The sequence below is a fragment of the Salmo salar genome, chromosome 15, assembly GCF_965601325.2.
Source record: "Salmo salar chromosome 15, fSalSal1, whole genome shotgun sequence".
Classification (NCBI taxonomy): Eukaryota; Metazoa; Chordata; class Actinopteri; order Salmoniformes; family Salmonidae; genus Salmo; species Salmo salar.
Genome location: NC_138305.1, coordinates 17,242,452 through 17,268,537, shown reverse-complemented (window position 1 = coordinate 17,268,537; position 26,086 = coordinate 17,242,452). Strand labels below are relative to the sequence as shown.

Here is a 26,086-nt window from a genome sequence, read left to right as displayed (position 1 = left end):
GCCTGCCAAATGAGTTCTGTTATACTCACAGACACCATTCAAACAGTTTTAGAAACTTTAGGGTGTTTTCTATCCATATATAATAAGTATATGCATATTCTAGTTACTGGGTAGGATTAGTAACCAGATTAAATCGGGTACATTTTTTTTATCCAGCCGTGCAAATACTGCCCCCTAGCCCTAACAGGTTAACAGATCCACAGATATGCAATCTCTATTGTACTCCACACTGCCCTCTCCCACCTGGACAAAAGGAACACCTATGTGAGAATGCTATTCATTGACTACAGCTCAGCATTCAACACCATAGTGCCCTCAAAGCTCATCAATAAGCTAAGGACACTCGGACTAAACACCTCCCTCTGCAACTGAATCCTGGACTTCCTTACTGGCTGCCCCCAGGTTGTAAGGGTAGGTAACAACACATCCGCCACGCTGATCCTCAACACGGGGGCCCCTCAGGGGTGCATGCTCAGTCCCCTCCTGTACTCCCTGTTCACCCATGACTGCACGGCCAGGCACGACTCCAACACCATTTTAATTTTTTTATTTAACTAGGCAAGTCAGTTAAGAACATTCTTATTTACAATGAAGGCATAGGAGCAGTGGGTTAACTGCCTTGTTCAGGGGCAGAACAACAGATTAAGTTTGCTGATTACACAACAGTGGTAGGCCTGATCAATGACGAGACGGCCAGGTCTCTGACCACCTCCCTATAGGCTATGTGGTGCCAGGACAACAACCTCTCCATCAACGTGATCAAGACAAAGGAGATGATTGTGGACTACAGGAAAAGGAGGACCATGCACGCCCCCATTCTCATCGACGAGGCTGCAGTGGAGCAGATTGAGATCTTCAAGTTCCTTGGTGTCCACGTCACCAAGAAACTAACATGGTCCAAGCACACCAAGACAGTCGTGAAGAGGGCACAACAAAACCTATTCCCCCTCAGGAGACTGACAAGATTTGTAATGGGTCCTCAGATCCTCAAAAGGTTATACAGCTGCACCATCGAGAGCATCCAGACTGGTTTCATCCCTGCCTGGAATGGCAACTGCTTGGCCTCTGACCGCAAGGCACTACAGAGGGTAGTGTGTTCGGCCCAGTACATCACTGGGGCCAGGCTATACCAGGCGGTGTCAGAGGAAGGCCTTAAAATTGTCAGACTCCAGTCACCCTAGTCATCGACTGTTCTCTCTGCTACCGCACAGCAAGTCTAGGTCCAAGAGGCTTCTAAGCAGTTTCTATCACCAAGCCATAAGACCCCTGAACATCTAATCAAATGGCTACCCAGACTATTTGCTTTGCCCCCCCCCCCCCCCTTTACGCCGCTGCTAGTCTGCTTCTCTAAGCGTGGTCACTTTAACTCTACCTGCATGTACATATTACCTAGACAAACCGGTGCCCCCGCACATTGACTCTGTACCGGTACCCCCTGTATAGTCTCGCTATTGTTATTTTCCTGCTGCTCTTTAACTACTTGTTACTTATTCGTATTTATTATACTGCGTTGTTGGTTAGGGGCTTGTAAGTAAGCATTTCGCTGTAAGGTCTACACCTGTTGTATTTGGCGCATGTGACTAAATCAAATTTGAATGCACCATTATCATACACCTGTCTTGTTCCATTTCATCCCAAAGGAGTTCGATGGGCTTGAATTCAGCGCTCTGCTGGCCAGTCAAGTTGTTTCACACCGATCTCGCCAAACCATTTAGATTTTTTTGGGGCCTTTTCACACCACCTGATATAGAGGTCCTGGATGGCAGAGAGCTCGGCCCCAGTGATCTACTGACCGCACAACCCTCTGTCGCTCCATTTGACCAAAGGTGGTGCTATTGTCAGTGGTACAGCTGTATAACTTTTTCAGGACTTGATGGTCCGAAGGCAGTGTTTCGCGGCCTTCACGACTGTGTGTGTTTTGGAACATTTTTAAATCTTTAGTCATTTGGACACCGAGGAACTTGAAGCTCTCGATATGCTCCACTGCCGCCCCGTCGACATTGATGGGGCGTGCGTTCACTTCCTGGTTTCTGAAATTAAAATATTTTCTGCTGTTTGAAGCTGATGTATAAAACCTAAACGAATCGTAGAAACATCGACAGAATGGATCTAACGCTTATTAGTGTTTTTTAAAAAAAAATAAAAGCTTCCTAATTTTGAGTTTCACCCCTTTTTGCCCTCAGAACAGCCTCAATTTGTCAGGGCATGGACTCTACAAGCATTCCACAGGGATGCTGGCCCATGTTGACTCCAATACTTCCCACAGTTGTCTCAAGTTGGCTGGATGTCCTTTGGGTGATGGACCATTTTTTATTTTTTTTTGTATTTATTTATTTATTTCACCTTTATTTAACCAGGTAGGCCAGTTGAGAACAAGTTCTCATTTACAACTGCGACCTGGCCAAGATGAAGCAAAGCAGTGCGACAAAAACAACAGAGTTACACATAAACAGTCAATAGCACAAAATAAAAGAAAAATTGAAAAAATCTATGTATAATGTGTGCAAATGTGGAAGAGTAGGGAGGTAGGCAATAAATAGGCCCTAGAGGCGAAAATAATGACAGATGTGCAGATGATGATCATGTGCAAGTAGAGATACTGGGGTGCAAAAGAGCAAGAGGGTAAGTCATAATATGGGGATGAGGTAGTTGGGTGGGCTATTTACAGATACAGTGATCGGTAAGCTGCTCTGACAGCTGATGCTTAAAGTTAGAGAGGAAGATATAAGACTCCAGCTTCAGATTTTTGCAATTTGTTCCAGTCATTGGCAGCAGAGAGCTGGGAGGAAAGGCGGCCAAAGGAAGTGTTGGCTTTGGGGATGATCAGTGCAATGTACCTGCTGGAATGCGTGCTACGGGTGGGTGTTGCTGTGGTGACCAGTGAGCTGAGATAAGTTGGGGCTTTATGTAGCAAAGACTTATTGATGCACATGGGAAACTGTTGAGCTTGAAAAATTCTTAACACAAACTGGTGCGCCTGGCTAGGGCTGTTACAGGGACCGTGTTACCGACACACCGGCGGTCACGAGTCATAACCACAGTCAAATTTCACGTGACTGTTTCGTCAGGGTAACTAGGCTTCTCCAAGCTCTATTGTTGATGGTCTTTAGTTGCCTACCAAGCTTGTTACCTGTCCCTCTAATCACTCTGACGTCAATGCAAATGTAATCGAAATTCTGAAACACTTCATGATTGCTCATGTTGCGCAACATTTCAATAGGCTGTGAGAGAATGTGAGAAAATCGTATTGATGGCCTCTATTAAAAAGAGGATCCCATGAGATTTATTTCTTAACCTGTTAGGGCTAGGGGGCAGCATTGACACGGCTGGATAAAAAACATACCCGATTTAATCTGGTTACCACTCCTACCCAGTAACTAGAATATGCATATACTTATTACATATGGATAGAAAACACCCTAAATTTTCTAAAACTGTTTGAATGGTGTCTGTGAGTATAACAGAACTCAAATGGCAGGTCAAAACCTGAGAGATTCCTTTACAGGAAGTGGCCTGTCTGACCATTTGTTGAACTTCTTTTCCATCTCTATCATTTACTAAGGATCTCTGCTCTAACGTGACACTTCCCACGTCGTCCATAGGCGCTCAGAGCCCGGGAAAAAACAGAATGTCGTCATTCCAGCCCCAGGCTGAAACACATTATCGCCTTTCTCAAGTGGCCGATCAAGAGACACTAGCTTATGCGCGTGACCCCGACCGCCCCCGCCTTTGGGATTTTTTTCCTCTGTTTGCCGAAAAGGAGATTCCCTGTCGGAATATTATCGCTTTTCTACGAGAAAAATGTCGTAAAAATTGATTTTAAACAGCGGTTGACATGCTTCGAAGTACGGTAATGGAATACTTAGAATTTTATTGTCACGAATTGCGCCATGCACGTGACACTTCTTTACTATTTCGGATAGTGTCTGGAACGCACGAACAAAACGCCGCTATTCGGATATAACGATGGATTATTTTGGACCAAACCAACATTTGTTATTGAAGTAGCAATCCTGGGTGTGTATTCTGACGAAGACAACAAAAGGTAATGAAACTTTTATAATAGTAAATATGATTATGGTGAGTGCTAAATTTGCCGGGTGTCTAAATAGCGAGCCCGTGATGCCTGGGCTATGTACTTAGAATATTGCAAAATGTGCTTTCACCAAAAAGCTATTTTAAAATCGGACATATCGAGTGCATAGAGGAGGTCTGTATCTATAATTGTTATGCTTTTTGTGAACGTTTATCGTGAGTAATTTAGTAAAATGTTAGCGAATTCCCCGGAAGTTTGCGGGGGGTATGCTAGTTCTGAACGTCACATGCTAATGTAAAAAGCTGGTTTTTGATATAAATATGAACTTGATTGAACAAAACATGCATGTATTGTATAACATAATGTCCTAGGGTTGTCATCTGATGAAGATCATCAAAGGTGAGTGCTGCATTTAGCTGTCTTCTGGGTTTTGGTGACATTATATGCTGGCTTGAAAAATGGGAGTCTGATTATTTCTGGCTTGGTACTCTGCTGACATAATCTAATGTTTTGCTTTCGTTGTAAAGCCTTTTTGAAATCGGACAGTGTGGTTAGATTAACGAGAGTCTTGTCTTTAAATGGCTGTAAAATAGTCATATGTTTGAGAAATTGAAGTAATAGGATTTTTAAGGTTTTGAAAATCGCGCCACAGGATAGCAGTGGCTGTTACGTAGGTGGGACGAATTCGTCCCGCCTAGCCTAGAGAGGTTAACTTGCCTAATATTAACCTCTATGGGCTAGGTGGGACGCTAGCGTCCCACCCATGGTGCACTCCATCAACAGCAGGTGCATTTCAAGAGCTGCAAATTTGAATTCAAATAAATGTCAAAATTCAAATTTTTCAAACATACAACTATTTTACACCCTTTGAAAGATAAACATCTCAGTTTTAGAAACTTCAGTGTTTTCTATCCAAATCTACTAATAATATGCAAATATTTGACTCTGGGCCCGAGTATTAGGCAGTTTACTCTAGGCACACTTTTCATCCGAAATCGAAAATACTGCCCCCTATACCTTAAGTTAATGTTTTATATACCCGGTGTACAGTATAATTCACATTTCTGTGTTGTAGAGGTCACTACAATAAAGGTCTGTATTAATGTGTTTCTGTGTGTTTTCCAGGAATAGACTTCAAGATCAAAACTGTTGAACTCCAGGGAAAGAAGATCAAACTACAGATATGGTGAGTGGAGGAGGTGTGTGTAATGTGTACAGGGTCCAATGTTATTTGTTTCTACTGTCCCGGGCATGGTGTCTGCTGTCCCGGGCATGGTGTCATTTTTAAAGACATTGGGTGATGCAGGGCCTATTCAGCAGGGCCTATTCATGGGTTGTACGTTTCGTCACTATTGGTTTGACCTTTTGTTTTAGGACTAATGCCTGACTGAGCATTCTACTCAATGCATCGTCAATAATCGCTGATGAAGATTTGGTTTAACCTCTCTAGGGTAGGTGGGACGAAATCGTCCCACCTTCGTAACAGCCAGTGGAATCCCGTGGCGCGTTATTCAAATACCTTAGAAATGCTATTACTTCAATTTCTTAAACATATGACTATTTTACACCATTTTAAAGACAAGACTCTCGTTAATCTAACCACACTGTCCGATTTCAAAAAGGCTTTACAACGAAAACAAAATATTAGATTATGTCAGCAGAGTACCCAGCCAGAAATAATCAGACACATAAACCCAAACCACAGTTAAATGCAGCACTAACCTTTGTTGATCTTCATCAGATGACAATCCTAGGACATTATGTTATACGATACATGCATGTTTTTTTCAATCAAGTTCATATTTATATCAAAAACCAGCTTTTTACATTAGCATGTGACGTTCAGAACTAGCATACCCCCCCGCAAACTTCCGGTGAATTTATTAATTACTCACGATAAACGTTCACAAAAAACATAATTATTTTAAGAATTATAGATACAGAACTCCTTTGTGCAATCGAGGTGTCCGATTTTAAAATAGCTTTTCGGTGAAAGCACATTTTGCAATATTCTCAGTAGATAGCCCAGCCATCACGGCTAGCCATTTAGACACCCACCAAGTTTAGCCCTGACCAAACTCCGATTTACTATTACAAAAGTTTGATTACCTTTGTTGTCTTCGTCAGAATGCACTCCCAGGACTGCTACTTCAAAAACAAATGTTGGTTTGGTCCAAAATAATCCATCGTTATATCCAAATAGCGGCATTTTGTTCGTGCGTTCCAGACACTATCCGAAGTGTAAATAAGGGTCACGAGCATGGCGCAATTCTTGACAAAAAAATTCTAAATATTCCATTACCGTACTTCGAAGCATGGCAACCGCTGTTTAAAATCCATTTTTATGCCATTTTTCTCATAAAAAAGCGATAATATTCCGACCGGGAATGTCCATTTAGCTAAACAGAGGAAAGAAAACACAGCTTTCGGTCGACGCGGGCACGAGCCTGAGTCTCACAGTACTGTAACCAGCCACTACCCAAACGCACTACTTTTTTTCAGCCAGAGTCTGCAAAGCCACGATTCAACTTTTTGCCGCCTTCTGAGAGCCCATGTGAGCCGTAGGAAGTGTCACGTAACAGCAGAGATCCTTTGTTTTGGATAGAGATGGCAAAGAAGGCCAAGAAATGGTCAGACAGGGTACTTCCTGTACAGAATCTTCTCAGGTTTTGACCTGCCATTTGAGTTCTGTTATACTCACAGACACCATTCAAACAGTTTTAGAAACTTTGGAGTGTTTTCTATCCAAAGCCAATAATTATATGCATATTCTAGTTACTGGGCAGGAGTAGTAACCAGATTAAATCGGGTACGTTTATTATCCAGTCGTGTCAATACTGCCCCCTAGCCCTAACAGGTTAAAACAATGACAGCACAGTGCCTGTGTGACTGGCGCATGTTGTCTCTCTCTCCTCCCTACTGCAGAGAAAAGGCACCACAGCAGAGCAGTGTTTATCACGCTGTCCGTGGTGTGGCTGCAACATCATTTCAGCCATTCAGTTTCTTGTTTCTGACTGCAAAGTTCTGTTACTGAAATCCCTAATTTTTCAGAAAAACATTCCCTCAACCCTTGCTCTCTTTTGGTTATAACAAACTCTGAACACAGTAACACATGACAACAAAATGGATGTGGAGGATGTGAAAAATAAACTGGAAACGGGGAATGTTTACTGGTTGCTCAGGAGGAAAAGGGCAAGTCAGATCTGTGGAAGACATTTGACTTAGTTGTGGAAACTACTGGAGATCCAGACAAAGGAGGGTATAGGAGCAAGAATTGCGTGTGTCAAACAGTTAGTTAGATTACAATATTATTTGGTTTGACCATTTGGAACGGTGTAAACAACACTAAATAAGTGTACCAGAGTCTGTTCTAACGAAAAAATAAATATATAAAGCCTTTATTACAGCAGACTAAAAACAGTTGCATGCATTTGTAAATTGCAGATTATTTTTTCTTTAGGCAAATTATTCAAAGCTCCCTTTTATTTAATTTTAAAACAAATGTTTGATTGCATTTCAAAGCATTAATGTCTCTTGTGATGGCATGAACGAATGAAAGATTGATTTATCCAGTAGCCTATATATTGAATATAGGCCTAAGTAACGGTATCAAGACTGAACAGGACTCGCTCTTAGGCCTAAAGCTCCATGGTGGTTATACAAGGGTGTTATACAAAGCCTAATAATGATAATGACATTACTTATTGTTATAATGGTGATAATAACAAGGAGATGAAGGACAGGAGCGACAGCTGCCATTAGATGATATGATTTTTCTGTCTGTTTGGAACTGTGTAAACGACACTGAATAAATTATAAGTTCTAAAGAAATAAAATGGTAAATCCTTAATTACAGCAAAGCAAATATTAAAAACAGCCGCATCTGCCATGTTGTCGTTGCGTGAGGCTTGGTGCTCAGTCAGTAGGCTATTAATCACTAAAACAGGTAACAGAAGCAAGATCTCTTACTTTTGTAGATGTACAGTGCATATGCCCTGACCTTTCGTTGTTACATTACAGCCTTATTCTAAAATTGATTAAATTGTTTCCCCCCCCTCATCAATCTACTCACAATACCCCATAATGACATCACAATACCCCATAATGACATCACAATACCCCATAATAACATCACAATACCCCATAATGACAAAGCAATAACAGGTTGTTAGACATTTTTGCAAATATCTTAGAAATTAAAAACATATCACATTTATGTTAGTTAGTATTCAGACCTTTTCCTCAATACTTTGTTGAAGCACCTTTGGCAGCGATTACAGCCTCGAGTCTTCTTGAGTATGACTCTACAAGCTTGGCAAACCTATATTTGAGGAGTTTCTCCCATTCTTCTCTGCAGATCCTCTCAAGCTCTGTCAGGTTAGATGGGGAGCATCGCTGCACAGCTATTTTCAGGTCTCCAGAGATTTTCAATCGGGTTCAAGTCTGGGCTCTCAAGGACATTGAGACTTGTCATGTGCCTTTTACTGAGTGGCTTCCGTCTGGCCACTCTGCCATGAAGGCCTGATTGATGGATTGCTGCAGAGATGGTTGTCCTTCTGGAAGGTTCTCCCATTTCCACATAGGAACTCTAGAGTTCTGTGAGAGTGACCATCGGGTTCTTGGTTACCTCCCACACCAAGGACCTTCTCCCATGATTGATCAGTTTGGCCGGGCGGTCATCTCTAGGAAGAGTCTTGGTGGTTCCAAACTTGTTCCATTTAAGGATGATGGAGCCCACTGTGTTCTTGGGGACCTTCAATGCTGCAGAAATGTTTTGGTACCCTTCCCCAGATCTGTGCCTTGACACAATCCTTTCTCGGAGCTTTACGGACATTTCCTTCGACCTCGTGGCTTGGTTTTTGCTCTGATATGCACTGTCAACTGTGGGACCTTATATGGACAGGTGTGTGCTTTTCCAAATCATGTCCAATCAATTGAGTCCACATGTGGACTCCAATCAAGTTGTAGAAACATCTCATGGATGATCAATGTTAACAGGATGCAACTGAGCTCAATTTCGAGTTAAGTAAATAAAGTATTTCTATAAAAACAAAATATTAATTTGCAGAAAAAATTGCCTGTTTGTTGCTTTGTCATTATGGGGTACTGTGTGTAGATTGAGGGAAAAATGTATTCAATTGATTTTAGAATACTTTCTGAATACACTGTACAGTCGTGGCCAAAAGTTGAGAATGACACAAATATACATTTTCACAAAGTCTGCTGCCTCAGTTTGTATGATGGCAATTTGCATATACTCCAGAATGTTATGAAGAGTGATCAGACGAGTCCCTCTTTGCCATGCAAATGAACTGAATTCCCCCCAAAAAAACATTTCCACTGCATTTCAGCCCTGCCACAAAAGGACCAGCTGACATGTCAGTGATTCTCTTGTTAACACAGGTGTGAGTGTTGACAAGGACAAAGCTGGAGATCACTCTGTCATGCTGATTGAGTTCTAGTAACAGACTGGAAGCTTCAAAAGGAGGTTGGTGCTTGGAATCATTGTTCTTCCTCTGTCAACCATGGTTACCTGCAAGGAAACACATGCAGTCATCATTGCTTTGCACAAAAAGTGCTTCACAGGCAAGGAAGATTGCACCTAAATCAACCATTTATCGGATCATCAAGAACTTCAAGGAGAGAAGTTCAATTGTTGTGAAGAAGGCTTCAGGGCGCCCAAGAAAGTCCAGCAAGTGCCAGGACCGTCTCCTAAAGTTGATTCAGCAGCGGGATCGGGGCACAACCAGTACAGAGCTTGCTCGGGAATGGCAGCAGGCAGGTGTGAGTGCATCTGCACGCACAGTGAGGTGAAGACCTTTGGAGGATGGCCTGGTGTCAAGAAGGGCAGCAAAGAAGCCACTTCTCTCCAGGAAAAACATCAGGGACAGACTGATATTCTGCAAAAGGTACAGGGATTGGACTGCTGAGGACTGGGGTCAAGTCATTGTCTCTGATGAATCCCCTTTTCCGATTGTTTGGGGCATCCGGAAAAAACCTTGTCTGGAGAAGACAAGGTGAGCGCTACCATCAGTCCTGTGTCATGCAAACAGTAAAGCATCCTGAGACCATTCATATGTGGGGTTGCTTCTCAGCCAAGGGAGTGGGCTCACTCACAATTTTGCCTAAGAACACAGCCATGAATAAAGAATGGTACCAACACATCCTCCGAGAGAAACTTCTCCCAACCATCCAGGAACAGTTTGGTGACGAACAATGCCTTTTCCAGCATGATGGAGCACCTTTCCGTAAGGCAAAAGTGATAACTAAGTGGCTCGGGGAACAAAACATCAATATTTTGGGTCCATGGCCAGGAAACTCCTCAGACCTTAATCCCATTGAGAATTTGTGGTCAATCCTCAAGAGGCGGGTGGACAAACAAAAACTCCAAGCATTGATTATGCAAGAATGGGCTGGCATCAGTCAGGATGTGGCCCAGAAGTGAATTGACAGCATGCCAGGGGGGATTGCACAGGTCTTGAAAAAGAAGGGTCAACACTGCAAATATTTACTCTTTGCATCAACTTCATATAATTGTCAACAAAAGCCTTTGACACTTATGAAATGCTTGTAATTATACTTCAGTTTTCCATAGTAACATCTGACAAAAATATCTAAAGACACTGAAGCAGCAAACTTTGTGGAAATTAATATTTGTGTCATTCTCAACTTTTGGCCACGACTGTATATATTGTATACAGTTTGAAGTCGGAAGTTTACATACACTTAGGTTGGAGTCAATTAAACTTGTTTTTCAACCACACCACAAATTTCATGTCAACAAACTATAGTTTAGGCAAGTCGGTTAGGACATCTACTTTGTGTATGACATAAGTAATTTTCCAACAATTGTTTACTGACAGATTATTTCACTTAATTCACTATATCACAATTCCAGTGGGTCAGAAGTTTACATACACTAAGTTGACTGTGCCTTTAAAAAGCTTGGAAAATTCCAGAAAATGATGTCATGGCTTTAGAAGCTTCTGATAGGCTAATTGATATAATTTGAGTCAATTGGAGGTGTACCTGTGGATGTATTTCAAGGCCTACCTTCAAACTTAGTGCCTCTTTGCTTGACATTATGGGATCAAAAGAAATCAGCCAAAACCTCAGAAAAATAATTCTAGACCTCCAAGTCTGGTTCATCCCTGGGAGCAATTTCCAAAGACCTGAAGGTACCACGTTCATCTGTACAAACAGTAGTACGCAAGTATAAACATCATGGGACCACGCAGCCATCATACCGCTCAAGAAGGAGACTCGTTCTGTCTCCTAGAGATGAACGTACGTTGTTGCGAAAAGTGCAAATCAATCCCAGAACAACAGCAATGGACCTTGTGAAGATGCTGGAGGACACCGGTACAAAAGTATCTATATCCACAGTAAAACGAGTCCTATATCGTCATAACCTGAAAGGCTGCTCTGCAAGGAAGAAGCCACTGCTCCAAAACCGCCATTAAAAAAGCCAGACTATGGTTTGCAACTGCACACGGGAACAAAGATTGTACTTTTTGGAGAAATGTCCTCTGGTCTGCTGAAAAAAAAAAATAGAACTCTTTGGCCATAACGACCATCGTTATGTTTGGAGAAAAAGGGGGAGGCTTGCAAGCCGAGGAACACCATCCCAACCGTGAAGCACGGGGGTGGCAGCATCATGTTGTGGGGTGCTTTGCTGCAGGAGGGAGCAAAGTTGTGGTGCACTTCACAAAATAGATGGCATCATGAGAAAAGAAGTATGTGGATATATTGAAGCAACATCTCAAGACATCAGTCAGGAAGTTAAAGCTTGGTCGCAAATGGGTCTTCCAAATGGACAATGACCCCAAGCATACTTACAAAGTTGTGGCAAAATGGCTTAAGGACAACAAAGTCAATGTATTGGAGTGGCCATCACAAAGCCCTGACCTCAATCCTATAGAAAAGTTGTGGGCAGAACTGAAAAAGCGTGTGCAAGCAAGGAGGCCTACAAACCTGACTCTGTTACACCAGCTATGTCAGGACGAGTAGGCCAAAATTCACCCAACTTATTGTGGGAAGGCTATCCAAAACGTTTGACCCAAGTTAACCTGTTGGGGATAGGGGGCAGTATTTGCACGGCCGGATAAAAAACGTACCTGATTTAATCTGGTTACTACTCCTGCCCAGTAACTAGAATATGCATATAATTGTTTGATTTGGATAGAAAACACCCTAAAGTTTCTAAAACTGTTTGAATGGTGTCTGTGAGTATAACAGAACTCATTTGGCAGGCCAAAACCTGAGAAGATTCCAAACAGGAAGCGCTCTCTCTGACCATTTTCATGGCCTTATTGATCATCTCTAACAAAAACAGGGGATCTCTGGCATGACGTGACATTTTCTAACGCTCCCATAGGCTCTCAGAAGGCGCCAGAAAGCTGAATCGAGGCTTTGCAGCCCATGGCTGAAAAACATTAGCGCATTTTGTAAGTGGCCGATCTGAGGACAATGGGACAGGGCGCGCGTGCCCGAGTCGACTCAATGTTTACTTTCTCTCTCTTTGAACGAAAACCACCACTCCCGGTCGGAATATTATCGCTTTTTTACGAGAAAAATGGCATAAAAATTGATTTTAAACAGCGGTTGACATGCTTCGAAGTACGGTAATGGAATATTTAGAATTTTTTGTCACGAAATGCGTCGTGCGCGTGACCCTTATTTACACTTCGGATAGTGTCTTGAACGCACGAGCAAAACGCCGCTATTTGGATATAACTATGGATTATTTGGGACCAAACCAACATTTGTTATTGAAGTAGAAGTCCTGGGAGTGCATTCTGACGAAGAACAGCAAAGGTAATAACATTTTTCTTATAGTAAATCTGACTTTGGTGAGTGCTAAACTTGCTGGGTGTCTAAATAGCCCAGCATCACAGGGCTAGCTATCTACTCAGAATATTGCAAAATGTGCTTTCACCGAAAAGCTATTTTAAAATCGGACATAGCGAGTGCATATAGGAGTTCTGTATCTATAATTCTTAAAATAATTTGTTTTTTGTGAACGTTTATCGTGAGTAATTTAGTAAATTCACCGGAAGTGTTCGGTGGGAATGCTAGTCACATGCTAGTCACATGCTAATGTAAAAAGCTGGTTTTTGATATAAATATGAACTTGATTGAACAAAACATGCATGTATGGTATAACATAATGTCCTAGGATTGTCATCTGATGAAGATCATCAAAGGTTAGTGCTGCATTTAGCTGTGGTTTGGGTTTATGTGACATTATATGCTAGCTTGAAAAATGGGTGTCTGATTATTTCTGGCTGGGTACTCTGCTGACATAATCTAATGTTTTGCTTTCGTTGTAAAGCCTTTTTGAAATCGGAAAGTGTGGTTAGATTAACGAGAGTCTTGTCTTTAAAATGGTGTAAAATAGTCATATGTTTGAGAAATTTAAGTAATAGCATTTCTAAGGTATTTGAATAACGCGCGTCCCACCTAGCGGTTAAACAATTTAAAGGCAATGCTACCAAATACTAATTGAGTGTATGTAAACTTCTGACCCACTGGGAATGCGATGAAAGAAATAAAAGCTGAAATATATTTTGTTATTCTGACATTTCACATTCTTCAAATAAAGTGGTGATCCTAACTGACCTAAGACAGGGAATTATTACTAGGATGAAAACAAGGGACAGCTGTTCAGGAGCAGTTTATATTTAATGTGTCTAACAGGGGGACAGCTGCTCAGAGCGGTTTATATATGTGTTTAACAGGGACAGCTGGTCAGGAATAGTTTATATATGTGTTTAACGGGGGGACAGCTGGTCAGGAGAGGTTTATATAGAATGTGTTTAACAGGGACACAGCTGGACAGGAGCGGTTCCACACCATCACCACGTCCTACTATCGAGGCGCCATGGGCATCATGCTGGTCTATGACATCACCAACGCCAAGAGCTTCGAGAACATCAGCAAGTGGCTCCGCAACATCGACGAGGTGCGCGCACACACATACACACAGACATTATACACACCAGTGTTGTGTTTGAGACCACCTAAAGAGAGACTGGAGACAGGGTCAAGACCCAGATCGGGAGGGGGGCCAGGGTCAAGACCCAGACCGGGGGGGAGGGGGGCGACAAGGGGTCCGAGACCAGAACAATGCCAGTCCATTTCAAGACCATGATTGTTATTTAGTCAAATCAGCACCATAATAAGAGTTAAAATGTCCAGATTTCTGTGTTCATATTTCAGAACATATGGATTCTTTATAGACATTCAGAGTAGTGAAAACATACGTGTTTTCGCATTGTTTGTAACTTATTTTGTACAAAATGTTGCTGCTTCCATCTCTTATGAACGAAAAGAGATTCTGGATATAAGAACAGCGATTACTCACCTCGAATTGGACAAAGATCTTTTATTTTGAGTGACGGGAAGGATATAATGTTGCTCCCAGACAAGGCCCAAATCCCTGTCATTCACATGAAGAAAATTCAGGGGGCGGAAATCAGGCTGCCTTGTGAGAATTCATCTGCGAGTGGGTAACCCGCCTCTACCATCCGTTCTCTTGGCCAACGTGCAATCACTGGAGAATAAACTGGATGAGCTCTGATCGAGACTATCCTACCAACGGGACATTAAAAACTGTAATATCTTATGTTTCACCGAGTCGTGGCTGAACGACGACTGTGTTTTCCATGCATTGGCAGGACAGAACACCGATGTCTGATAAGACGAGGGGTGGGGGGTGTGTGTCTATTTTTCAATAACAGCTGGTGCGTGATGTCTAATATTAAGGTAGTCTCGAGGTATTGCACAGCCGAGGTAGAGTACCTTATGATAAGCTGTAGACCACACTATCTACCAAGAGAGTTTTCATATTTTTCATAGCCGTCTTTATACCACCACAAAACGATGCTGGCACTAAGACCACACTCAACGAGCTGTATAAGACCATACGCAAACGACGCTCATCCAAAAGCATGTTCCTAGTGGCCGGGGACTTTAATGCAGGCTAACTTAAATCCGGTTTACCTAATTTCTACCAGCATGTCACATGTGCAACCAGATGGAAAAAATCTGTAGACCACCTCTACTCCACACACAGAGATGCATACAAAGCTCGCCGTCGCCCATCATCGCATACCGCCCCAACAGATCCACTGATGACCCAATATCAATCGCACTCCACACTGCCCTTTCCCACCTGGACAAAAGGAACTCCTATGTGAGAATGCTGTAAATTGACTACAGCTTAGCGTTCAACGCCATAGTGCTACAAAGCTCATCGCTAAGGACCCTGTGACTAAACAGGAAGGCAGGTATCCTAGTGGTTAGAGTGTTGGGCCAGTAACCGAAAGGTTCCTGGATCGAATCCCGAGTTTATTGTAAATAATGTTCTTAACTGACTTGCCTAGTTAAATATAGGTAAAATAAATAAAAACACCTCCCTCTGTAACTGGATCCTGGACTTCCTGGCGGGCCGCCCCCAGGTGGTAAGATGGGTAACATCACATTTGCCACGCTGATCCTCAACACGAGGGCCCCTCAGGGGTGTGTGCTCAGTCCCCTCCTGTACTCCCTGTTCACCCACGACTGCGTGGCCAAGCATGACTCCAACACTGAGACCTTGGCCGTGTGGTGCCAGGACAACAACCTCTCCCTCAACGTGATCAAGACAAAGAAGATTGTGGACTATAGGAAAAGGATGGCCGAACACGCCCCCATTCACATCGACGGGGCTGTAGTGGAGCAGGTCTAGAGCTTCAAGTTCCTTGGTGTCCACATCAACAACAAACGATCATGATCTAAACACACCTAGACAGTTGTGAAGAGGGCACGACAAAACCTATTTCCCCCCCCCCCCCAGGATACTGAAAAGATTTAGCATGGGTCCCCAGATCCTGAAAACGTTCTACTACTGCTGCACCATCGAGAGCATTTGACCGGTTGCATCACTGCCTGGTATGGTAACTGCTCAGCATCTGACCGTAAGGTTCTACAGAGGGTAGTGCGTACAGCCCAGTACATCACTGGGCCCAAGCTTACTGCCATCCAGGACCTATATTCTAGTCGTGTCAGCGGAATGCCCCAAAAATTGTCAAAGACCAAAGTCATGGACTGTTCTCTCTGCTACCGCACGGCAAGTGGTACTGGAGTGCCAAGTCTAGGTCCAAAAGGCTCCTTAATAGCTTCTACCCCCCAAGCCGTAAGACTGCTGAACAATTAATCAAACGACCACCCAGACTACTTGTATTGACCCCCCCCCCACCCCCTTGTTTATTTTATTTTTTACTTTAGTTTATTTAGTAAATATTTATTTAATAAATATTTAATTATTTATTTTCTTAACTGCATTGTTGGTTAAGGGCTTGTAAGTAAGCATTTCACGGTAAAGTCTGCACTTGTATTTGCCATTTGACAAACGACATTTGATTTGATGTGTTGGGGTTAGAGTTAGTCTGTAATTTGATGTGTTTCAGCATGCCAACGAGGACGTGGAGAGAATGCTGCTAGGCAACAAGTGTGACATGGAGGACAAGAGGGTGGTACCAAAAGCCAAGGGAGAGCAGGTGAGACAACACACACACACAGCAGGGTTTCCGTTATGAAAATGGACATTTAGACCGGCAGCATTTACATTTTTCAGGACATTTGAGAAGCGTACGGGACCCATATGCATTGGGTCCATAACCTGATTAGGGCGTCCTCCCACGGTGCTTTAGGTTATGGTAATTCATCTTAACAGAACATGCAAGTCGAGGATGCAGTGATGTTTGTCCTTACTGGGCACTTTGAAGATATTAGAATAACTGTCCACCTTTAACTTCCTTCAGTCAACAATACGAGTAATGAACAGTTACAGTTAGGGGAAGCAAATTTTCACAATAATGCACATTTATAATAAAGCATTCCATGCATCATCTCATCATAATGTGATGAGTAGATTGGATAGTTATCATCTGGTTTATATGTTGTCCATATAATAGACCAATGAGAAGGAGAGACAATGTTGTCCATATAATAGACCAATGAGAAGGAGAGACACTAATATAATATGTTGTCCATCTGAACTTGATGATAGAGTGGATATGACTGTACCTTTTATCCATGATTATATGTAACTGGTTTCAGGACACTAGGCTTATGTCATGCGTCACTACTTTACAGGAGAGGCATATGAACGTTAACTTAAAAATAAAAAATACACTTTTTTGCTAGAAATGCCTTCTGGAACATGTCAACTTTTGTGCGTTTTAATAACAGACTTGTATGCCGTCTGTAAATACAAATACAATTGTTAAACTACAAGCCTAGTTGGTTTAGCCACAGAAAAAGTCAGGAACCTTCCCGCTATCCATGATTGGCTGAGATAATGGATGCGCTGCACATGCTGATAGATGAGTTCGGATTGGTCTGCCATGTAGCATGTTTCTGTCTATAATATGAGCTGCTCAGTATGTGTAGGTAATCCTTTCTAACACTGCTTTTTTGAAAGAGATCACTTAGTAGAACTGAATACTTTCTGGAGGACCGAGTTTTGAAATCAGTGGAATTAGAGTATGATAGCTAAGGAGATGGAGAAAATTATGGCGTTTGATTGCAAATATGCAGACGGAGTCGAAAAGAGAACACAGGCTGTTGTATAAAACACCTGTTTCCGGATTACATCTTCAATCTCAGGCAACCATGACATCCATGACAGAGAGGGAGAAGCATCCATTCATACTGGCAAGAGAGTCTAGCTAGCTACATTTTCAGATATTACACATTTCAAATTTCTATCAAAGTAGTTTTCATTTCAAGTTAGTGTACTGTTAGCTAGCTATTTAATGTTAGCTGGCTGGCTAGCTAGCTAATGTTACATGTATGATGTAATGTTATTTGTATCTCAGAGCCATTTGCATTGCTAGTTATAGCCTGTTAGCTAACGTTGAACCTGGTTGGTTAGCTACTTGCAGATTCATGCAGGGTAGTAACATTGAGTTGGGATTGTGGTTCATTGTTTAGCTAGCTAGATGTCTATTCAAAAGACTCCAATATGCAAGTAACTAGTTCAATAGAATGTTTGTCACTCTGACAACTGCCGATAGACGTAGCTGGTAAATTCAGAATAACTGACAAATTTACGAACGCTCAAAACCCTTTGAATTTGGCCGGTGTCAGTAAACGTTGCCAAAAAAGCGTAACTACATTCTTGCCAGCAGCACAGTTACAGTCACCAACACTCTGGATAATATGAAAACAGCCTAACCAGCTCTGCTAGAGAGAGTAAAATGGTCAGAGTGAGCTGTTCTCTCATTTGTGTCTGAAAGTAGCTAGCCAACGTTAGCCAGTTAACTTTGGTGCTTGACTGCTGTTAAGTCATAACGCTCGGATCAACCCTACTTTTCATCCAGAGCGTCTGAACTCTCCCAGAGTGAAACACTCTGAATTTACGGAAGGGCTTATCTGACAACACTCTGCGTATACGAAAGCCCAGAACACACTCTGGCACTCCAGATTTAAATTAAACACCCAGTGGTATAAACCAGCCTTTAGTGAGTCATATGAATCCTTAAAGAGATGGCTCAGGCTAAAGCTTAAGAGGGTGTGAACGACGCTGAATAAGTGTAAACAAAGAAGAGCTCTCCAGTAAGTCCCAAAAATTCTAGGGCCATTTTCTCAAAAGTGAGGGTACAACTTTATCAACTTTCAAAGCAGAATTACTTTCCAATTGTTCCTCAACTGTAGTGTATGATATAACATTTTGTAGCTCTGAGTCTCTCTACTTTCATCCAATGTATAAAAAAAACACCATTACACATTTTGCTACATAAGACTGAATCGAGCCGGTCAGTCACATGCAGTGCGCCCTAACCGGGGACATGGCCGATGCTCTCAGCTGGTGACAATTTTTATTTAACCAGGTAGGCCAGTTGAGAACAAGTTCTTCGCTGGTGCCAATAAGATGGGCAATAGGCCTACTGTTGTTAGCTCGACTAAAAAACAGGTTTAGAGTATTTTCATTGTCTCCTTTACAGCAAAAGCCATTTTCTTTCCAAACTATGTTTTCCTGTGATTTTGAAATATTGTGATATGCCTGACTGGGCCTCTACTTTTCACTGACAGTTTCAACTCCACAATCATTTTGGTATTTGCAGAGCGCTGCCTTCCCACTTCAAGGATTTTATTTTTGTATAGACAGGAGTAGGCTTATAAGGCAATATCATTTTGGCAATTTAATTACATTTACAAAGGGAAAGCTTCCCCTAGGCTCGTAGGCAGCACATCCATAAAGCTATGACAATCTACTGTCCCCATAGTAGGGAAGTTATTCTATAATAGATCCCAAATTCATGCAACCAATAGGCCTAGGCTACGTAAAATAACTTAACAAAGCAATGAGTCTGATGCAACAGATCAGAACTTTTAGCTTAAAATGTTGATCAAGTATTATTTCTTAACATTATTAGTGCAGCAATGTACAGTAGGCTAAACACGATTGTCTGGTAGCTAGATGCACAATGAAACAAAGTTGAAAACCAATAGAACGTGAGAGAAAATTGGCTACTGGTTTCAATGGCATATAGTCTTTATTAAATAAGACTACTGGTTTCAATGGCATATAGTCTTTATTAAATAATAGACAGCGGATATGGTGTGATTTTTGCCTAGGCTACTTTGAAGGTAAAACTTGCCTCAAATGAAGTAAAACGCTCAGGTTTCAAACAATTAAGTAGCAATATGTTTAATTACCTACATGTTTTCAAAATGCGTACCGTCTCCAGCTCATTGCAAAGTGGTGTGTGACACGCCGATGAAGCCTGCCTTCCATTTTCATGGTGAATGGGAAGCTTCAATGACCAGTTGAGAAATACAAATGGCAGGTGTTTTTAATCATAGCCCCAAAAATATTTTTAGCACACGATTGGGCTCCTAAAAGTGTTCCTCTAAAATGCTCTGTCTCTGAAGATGATAAATAACATGAGGAATATATATATATTCACACGCCAATTTAATTCCACAAGTTACCTATAGACCGATAAGCATGACCGGTTAAATGTATTTCCATGGACTGGTATTGCCATCACTGAAGAGGCTAAAAAGTATTATTTCACAATGGGAAATGTCTTCTCCCGGACAATTAGTCCATTTTTATTTATCTGCTTATATTACATTTTTTGGGCCAAAAGCCGGTTATTACCGACTACCGGATATCTTGAGACTCAATCCACACGCCACATACAGTACATTCAGGAATTATTCAGACCCCATTACTTTTTCCACATTTTGTTATATTACAGCCTTATTTTAAAATTGATAGATGAAAAAACATTCCTTATTTACATAAGTATTCATCCTTTTGCTATGAGACTTGAAATTGAGCTCAGATGCATCCTGTTTCCATTGATCATACTTGATGTTTGTACATCTTGATTGGTGTCCACCTGTGGTAAATTCAGTTTATTGGACATGATTTGGAAAGGCACACACCTGTCTATATATAAGGTTCCACAGTTGACAGGTGTGTCAGAGAAAAAACCATGAGGTGGAGATAATCATGCAAAGGGCTCTGAGACAGGAACTGATCTGGGGAAGAGTACCAAAACATTTCTGCAGCATTGAAGGTCCCAATCATTCTTAAATGGAAAAAGTTTGGAACCACTAAGACTCTTCCTAGAGCTGGCCGCCCGGCCAGTCTGAGCAATCGGGGGAGAAGGGCCTTGGTCAGGGCGGTGATCAAGAACCCAATGGTCACTCTGACAAAGCTCCAGAGTTCCCCTGTGGAGATGGTTGTCCTTCTGGTAGGTTCTCCCATTTCAGCAGCACTCCACCAAGCAGGCCTTTATGGTAGTGGCCAGACTGTAGCCACTGCTCAGTAAAAGGCACATGACAGCCCGCTTGGAGTTTGACAAAAGGCACCTGAAGGACTCTCACACCATGAGAAACAAGATTCTCTGGTTTGATGAAACAAAGATTGAACTCTTTGGTCTGAATGCCAAGTGTCACGTCTGGAGGAAACCTGGCACCATCCCTATGGTGAAACATGGTGGTGGCGGCAACACAATGCTGTGGGGCTGTTTTTCAGCTGCAGGGACTGGGAGACTAGTCAGGATCGAGGGAAAGATGAACGGAGCAAAGTAGAGAGAACCTGCTCCAAACCGCTCAGGACCTGACTAGGGTGAACGTTCAGCTTCCAACAGGACAACGACCCTAAGCACACAGCCAAGACAACGCAGGAGTGGCTTCGGGACAAGACTCTGAATGTTCATGAATGTCCCAGCCAGAGCCCGGACTTGAACCCGATCGCCATCTCCGGAGAGTACTGAAAATGGCTGGGCAGCAACCCTCCCCATCCAACCTGACAGAGCTTGAGAGGATCTGCAGAGGAGAATGGGAGAAACTCCCCAAATACAGGTGTGCCAAGCTTGTAGCGTCATACCCAAGAAGAATCGAAGCTGTAATCGCTGGTACTTCAACAAAGTAAAGGGTCTGAATACTTATGTAAATGTTGTATGTCAGTGTATTTTTTTTATAAATTAGCTAACATTTCTAAAAACCTTTTTTTGCTTTATTATGGGATATTGTGTGTAGATTGAGGAATAAAAACAATCAATTTTAGAATAACGCTGTAACGTAACAAAATGTGAAAGAATTCAAGGGGTCTGAATACTTTCCGAATGCACTATATACAGTACAGTCAAAAGTATGGACACATCTACTCATTCAAGGGTTTTTCTTAATTTTTTCTACATTGTAGAATAATAGTGAAGACAAACTGAAATAACAGGTATGGAATCATGTAGTAACCAAATAAGTGTTTAACAAATCGAAATAGATTCTTCAATGTAGCCACCCTTAGCCTTGATGACAGCTTTGCACACTCTTGGTATTCTCTCTTTTCCAACAGTATTGGAGTTCCCACATATGCTGAGCACTTGTTGGCTGCTTTCCCTTCACTCTGCGGACAAACTCATCCCAAACCTTCTCAATTGGGTTGGGATTGTGGATTGTCATCTTATGCAGTACTCCATCACTCTCCTTCTTGGTCAAATAGCCCGTACACAGCCTGGAGGTGTGTTGGGTCATTGTCCTTTTGAAAAATAAATTATAGTCCCACTAAGCGCACACCAGATGGGATGGCGTATCGCTGCAGAATGCTGCGGTAGCTATGCTGGTTAACTGTGCCTTGAATTCAACATCAATCATTGACATTGTCACCTGCAAAGCACCATCCCACCTCCTCCTCCTGCTTCACGGTGGGAACCACACATGCGGAGATCATCCGTTCACCTACTCTACGTCTCACAAAGACACGGCGGTTCGAACCAAAAATCTCACATTTGGACTCATCAGACCAAAAGACAGATTTCCACCAATCTGTCCACTGCTCGTGTTTCTTGGCCCAAGCAAGTCTCATTGGTGTCCTTTTAGTAGTGGTTTCTTTGCAGCAATTCAACCATGAAAGCCTGATTCATGCAGTCTCCTCTGAACAGTTGATGTTGAGATGTCTGTTACCTGAACTCTTATGCATTTATTTGGGCTGCAATTTCTGAGGCTGGTAACTCTAATGAACTTATCCTCTGCAATAGAGGTAACTCTGGGTCTTCCTTCCCTGTGACGATTCTCACGAGAGCCAGTTTAATCATAGCGCTTTGTTTTTGCGACTGCATTCGAAGAAACTTTGAAAGTTCTTGAAATTTTCCAGATTGACTGACCTTCATGTCTTAAAGTAATGATGGACTGTCATTTCTCTTTGCTTAATTGAGCTGTTCTTGCCATAATATGGACTTGGTCTTTGACCAAATAGGGATATCTTCTGTATACCACCCCTACCCTGTCACAACACAACTGAAAAACATATTAAGAAGGAAATAAATTCCACAAAATAACAAGTCACACCAGTTAATTGAAATGCATTCCAGGTGACTGAAATTCCATGAAGCTGGTTGAGAGAATGCCAAGAGTATGCAAAGCTGTCAAGGCAAAGGGTGGCTACTTTGAAAAATCTAAAATATATTTTGATTTGTTTAACACTTTGTTTGGTTACTACATGATTCCATATGTGTTATTTCATAGTTTTGATGTCTTCACTATTATTCTACAATGTAGAACCCTGGAATGAGTAGGTGTCAACTTTTGACTGGTACTGTGTATACACATGCATACATACACGCTGTGGCGTAGATTACACTAGCTTGAGCTTGTGCAACACAAGAACACACACAGTTAAAGGTTGTAAGGAAACCTGATTCCTATCTCACAGGAGACCTGCCTTATTTTGGGACCAACCCTCTAATATTTTCCTTTCATCTCTCGCCCCTCTCTTTCTCACTCTCGCCCCTCTCTCTCTCGCCCCCTCTCTCTCCCGCCCCTCTCTTTCTCGCCCCTCTCTTTCTCTCTCTCGCCCCTCTCTTTCTCTCTCTCGCCCCTCTCTTTCTTTCTTTCTCTCGCCCCTCTCTCTCGCCCCTCTGTCCCCCTCTCTCTCCCTCTCGCCTCTCTCAGATTGCCAGAGAACATGGTATTAGGTTTTTTGAGACGAGTGCCAAGGCCAACATCAGCATCGAGAAGGCTTTCCTCACGCTAGCAGAAGACATCCTCAGGAAGGTAATAATGATGGTGTCGATGTAATGTTTGTTTGTGTGTGCGCGCACACACACACACACATATATATCTATATATCTATATAAAGTGTGTGTGTGTGTTTTGCAGACGCCCGTCAAAGAGCCCAACAGTGAAAACGTGGACATCAGCGGTGGGAGTGGAGTCACAGGATGGAAGAGCAAGTGCTGCAGTTAGAACAACCCTGTCTGTCCCTCACACACACACACTAACGCACGGAAGCACACACTCTCTAACCGCTAACTCAGTCTCTCTAACACTCTATCTGTTCTCTCTATCTCCATCTGTTCTCACTGACAATAAACCACTTCAGTCTTCTGTACCCCCCCTCCTCATGGTCTGTACCCCCCCTCCTCATGGTCTGTACCCCCCCTCCTCATGGTCTGTACCCCCCCCTCCTCATGGTCTGCACCCCCCATAGTCTGATGTCATCTTTCTGAAAATCAGTTTTGGTAATACGAGATCATGTTTCCTGTTTATTTTAAAGGTTGCAAAACACGAGTCAAAAGTCAGTCACCTTTTTAATCTTTGCCTGAGTCCACCGGGTCCCCTCACCGTCGGTCAGGAAAATAAATAAAATAAAAAAACTAAAAAGACAAATGTAGGACTAACATTTTGTACACTAGTGGGTTTCTGAGACGTGTTTGGTCATTTTGAGTTTTGTAACTGAGGGTTTATTTTGTCCTGTGCCTTATATGGAAGACGGGGGCGGAGCCACATCCACCCAATAAAATTAGTTTAATCTTCTTGCTCCTCCCATAGTGAGGCCCAGCAGAAAGGTTTGAATTTCTGCTCCAACCAGAGAACAGCTTGTTAGGATGTCTGCTCCACGATGGGGGATTGTTTTACATTTTGATTTATTTTCCTTTATTGGGGGTTTAAATTTTCATGCATGCAGATGTGTTTGGGTTGGAAGCGTTTGTAATATGTTGTTTCTGTAATGTTGGAACCCTCGGCTGTATGGAAGGAGATTGAACGTTCTCAAGAAAATTCAAACAGTTTTGCAGATCCATTAAAAATAAGCTTGTTTAAGTTACTGGACTCGCTGGTGTGTTTCTGTTCATTACCGTGCTCCTTAGTGTGTCTGACAGAGCATGTTCGCTTGGTGCAACCAGCCCGTTCATTGGGTTCAACATTGTGTTTTACTGTGAATGGTGAACGCAGTGATCACGCTGGTTCCACCAGGCTGAAGGAGAATCCCAATTGGTTTGGCTTGCCTCTGTCCTCTGCTTGCCTCTGTCCTCTGCTTGCCTCTTTGGGGGGAAAAGAAAAAAGGTCAAAGGTAATCAAGGAGAGGAAATGTTGAATCAAATGCGCTTGTAATGAAATGACTCTCCTCCACTCTTGGCTAAACAGACGTTTACAAAATAATGCTTCTTTCAAAATAATTGGGAACCACTTCCGATCATGAAGTCAGTGATCTTCAGGTCGGAAAGTTGGAGCTCTAGAAAGATACCCGAGTTTCCGACTTGGAATTCCCGAGTTGGATGACCGTTCAAAACAGTTTTTCCCAGTCGGAGCTCGTTCCCAGTTGTATTGAACGCACTGAAGTCAGATTTCTAAAGTCCTAGTTGTTTTGAGCAGCATGTATTTTATGTACAATACACGCAACTTGAGATCAAAGTACACTGGTATGAAAAACGGCCCTATAATACGCAGAAATAGGCTTTAAGTTGGCACATTGTATGCCTGATTACCAATAATGACGAGAGGTAATTAAGCTAATATGTACGTGTAGGTAGAGTTATTAAAGTGACTATCCACAGATAATGACGGAGTAGCAGCAGCGTAGAAGAGGGTGGGGGGGCAATGCAAATAGTCTGGGTAGCCAATTGATTAGCTGTTCAGGAGTCTTATGGCTTGGGGGTAGAAGCTGTTCAGAAGCCTCTTGGACCTAGACTTGGCGCTCCGATACCGCTTGCCGTGTGGTAGCAGAGAGAACAGTCTATGACTAGGGTGGCTGGAGTCTTTGACAATTTTTAGGGCCTTCCTCTGACACCGCCTGGTATAGAGGTCATGGGTGGCAGGAAGCTTGGCCCCAGGTGATGTACAGGGCCGTATGCACTACCCTCATGTCGGAGGCCGAGCAGTTGCTGTACCAGGCAGTGATGCAATTCACATAGGATTGTGTGTGTTAGACTTCCTTTCAATGAGAATGACAGATCTAAGTGGTAGATCTGTTCTATGTGAGCAATTTCTATTTCAATGTGCATCTTTTACTTTCGGTTTTGAACACCAGCTTCAAACAGCTGAAAATACAATATTTTGGGTTATGGAAAATATATTTCACAGCTGTTTAGATGGTACAATGATTCTCTACACTTTTTTTTGATAACTAACCCAAGATCGATCAGAGCAAATAAACCATAGTGCAGAACAAGCAAGGAGGTGGGCGGAGCCAAGCACGAGCTAGTGAGATCCTATTGGCACATTCTAGCATTTATTTTATTTTTTCAGTTTGGGAACGCCTACTCT

At 42.4% G+C, this 26,086-nt stretch overlaps 1 protein-coding gene across 1 annotated transcript in view; it reads left to right on the top strand.

Moving 5' to 3' along the window:
- LOC106591101 (ras-related protein Rab-10) overlaps positions 1-24,647 on the top strand; it is a 37,354-nt gene extending 12,707 nt beyond the window's left edge. Inside the window, exons 2-6 of the mRNA XM_045695471.2 lie at positions 5,162-5,222; positions 13,862-14,000; positions 16,489-16,578; positions 23,495-23,596; positions 23,702-24,647. Of these exons, the coding sequence (XP_045551427.1) occupies positions 5,162-5,222; positions 13,862-14,000; positions 16,489-16,578; positions 23,495-23,596; positions 23,702-23,788 (479 nt within the window). The 3' untranslated portion in view covers positions 23,789-24,647. The remainder of the gene's footprint in view (positions 1-5,161; positions 5,223-13,861; positions 14,001-16,488; positions 16,579-23,494; positions 23,597-23,701) is intronic.
- Positions 24,648-26,086: the final 1,439 nt, after the last annotated feature.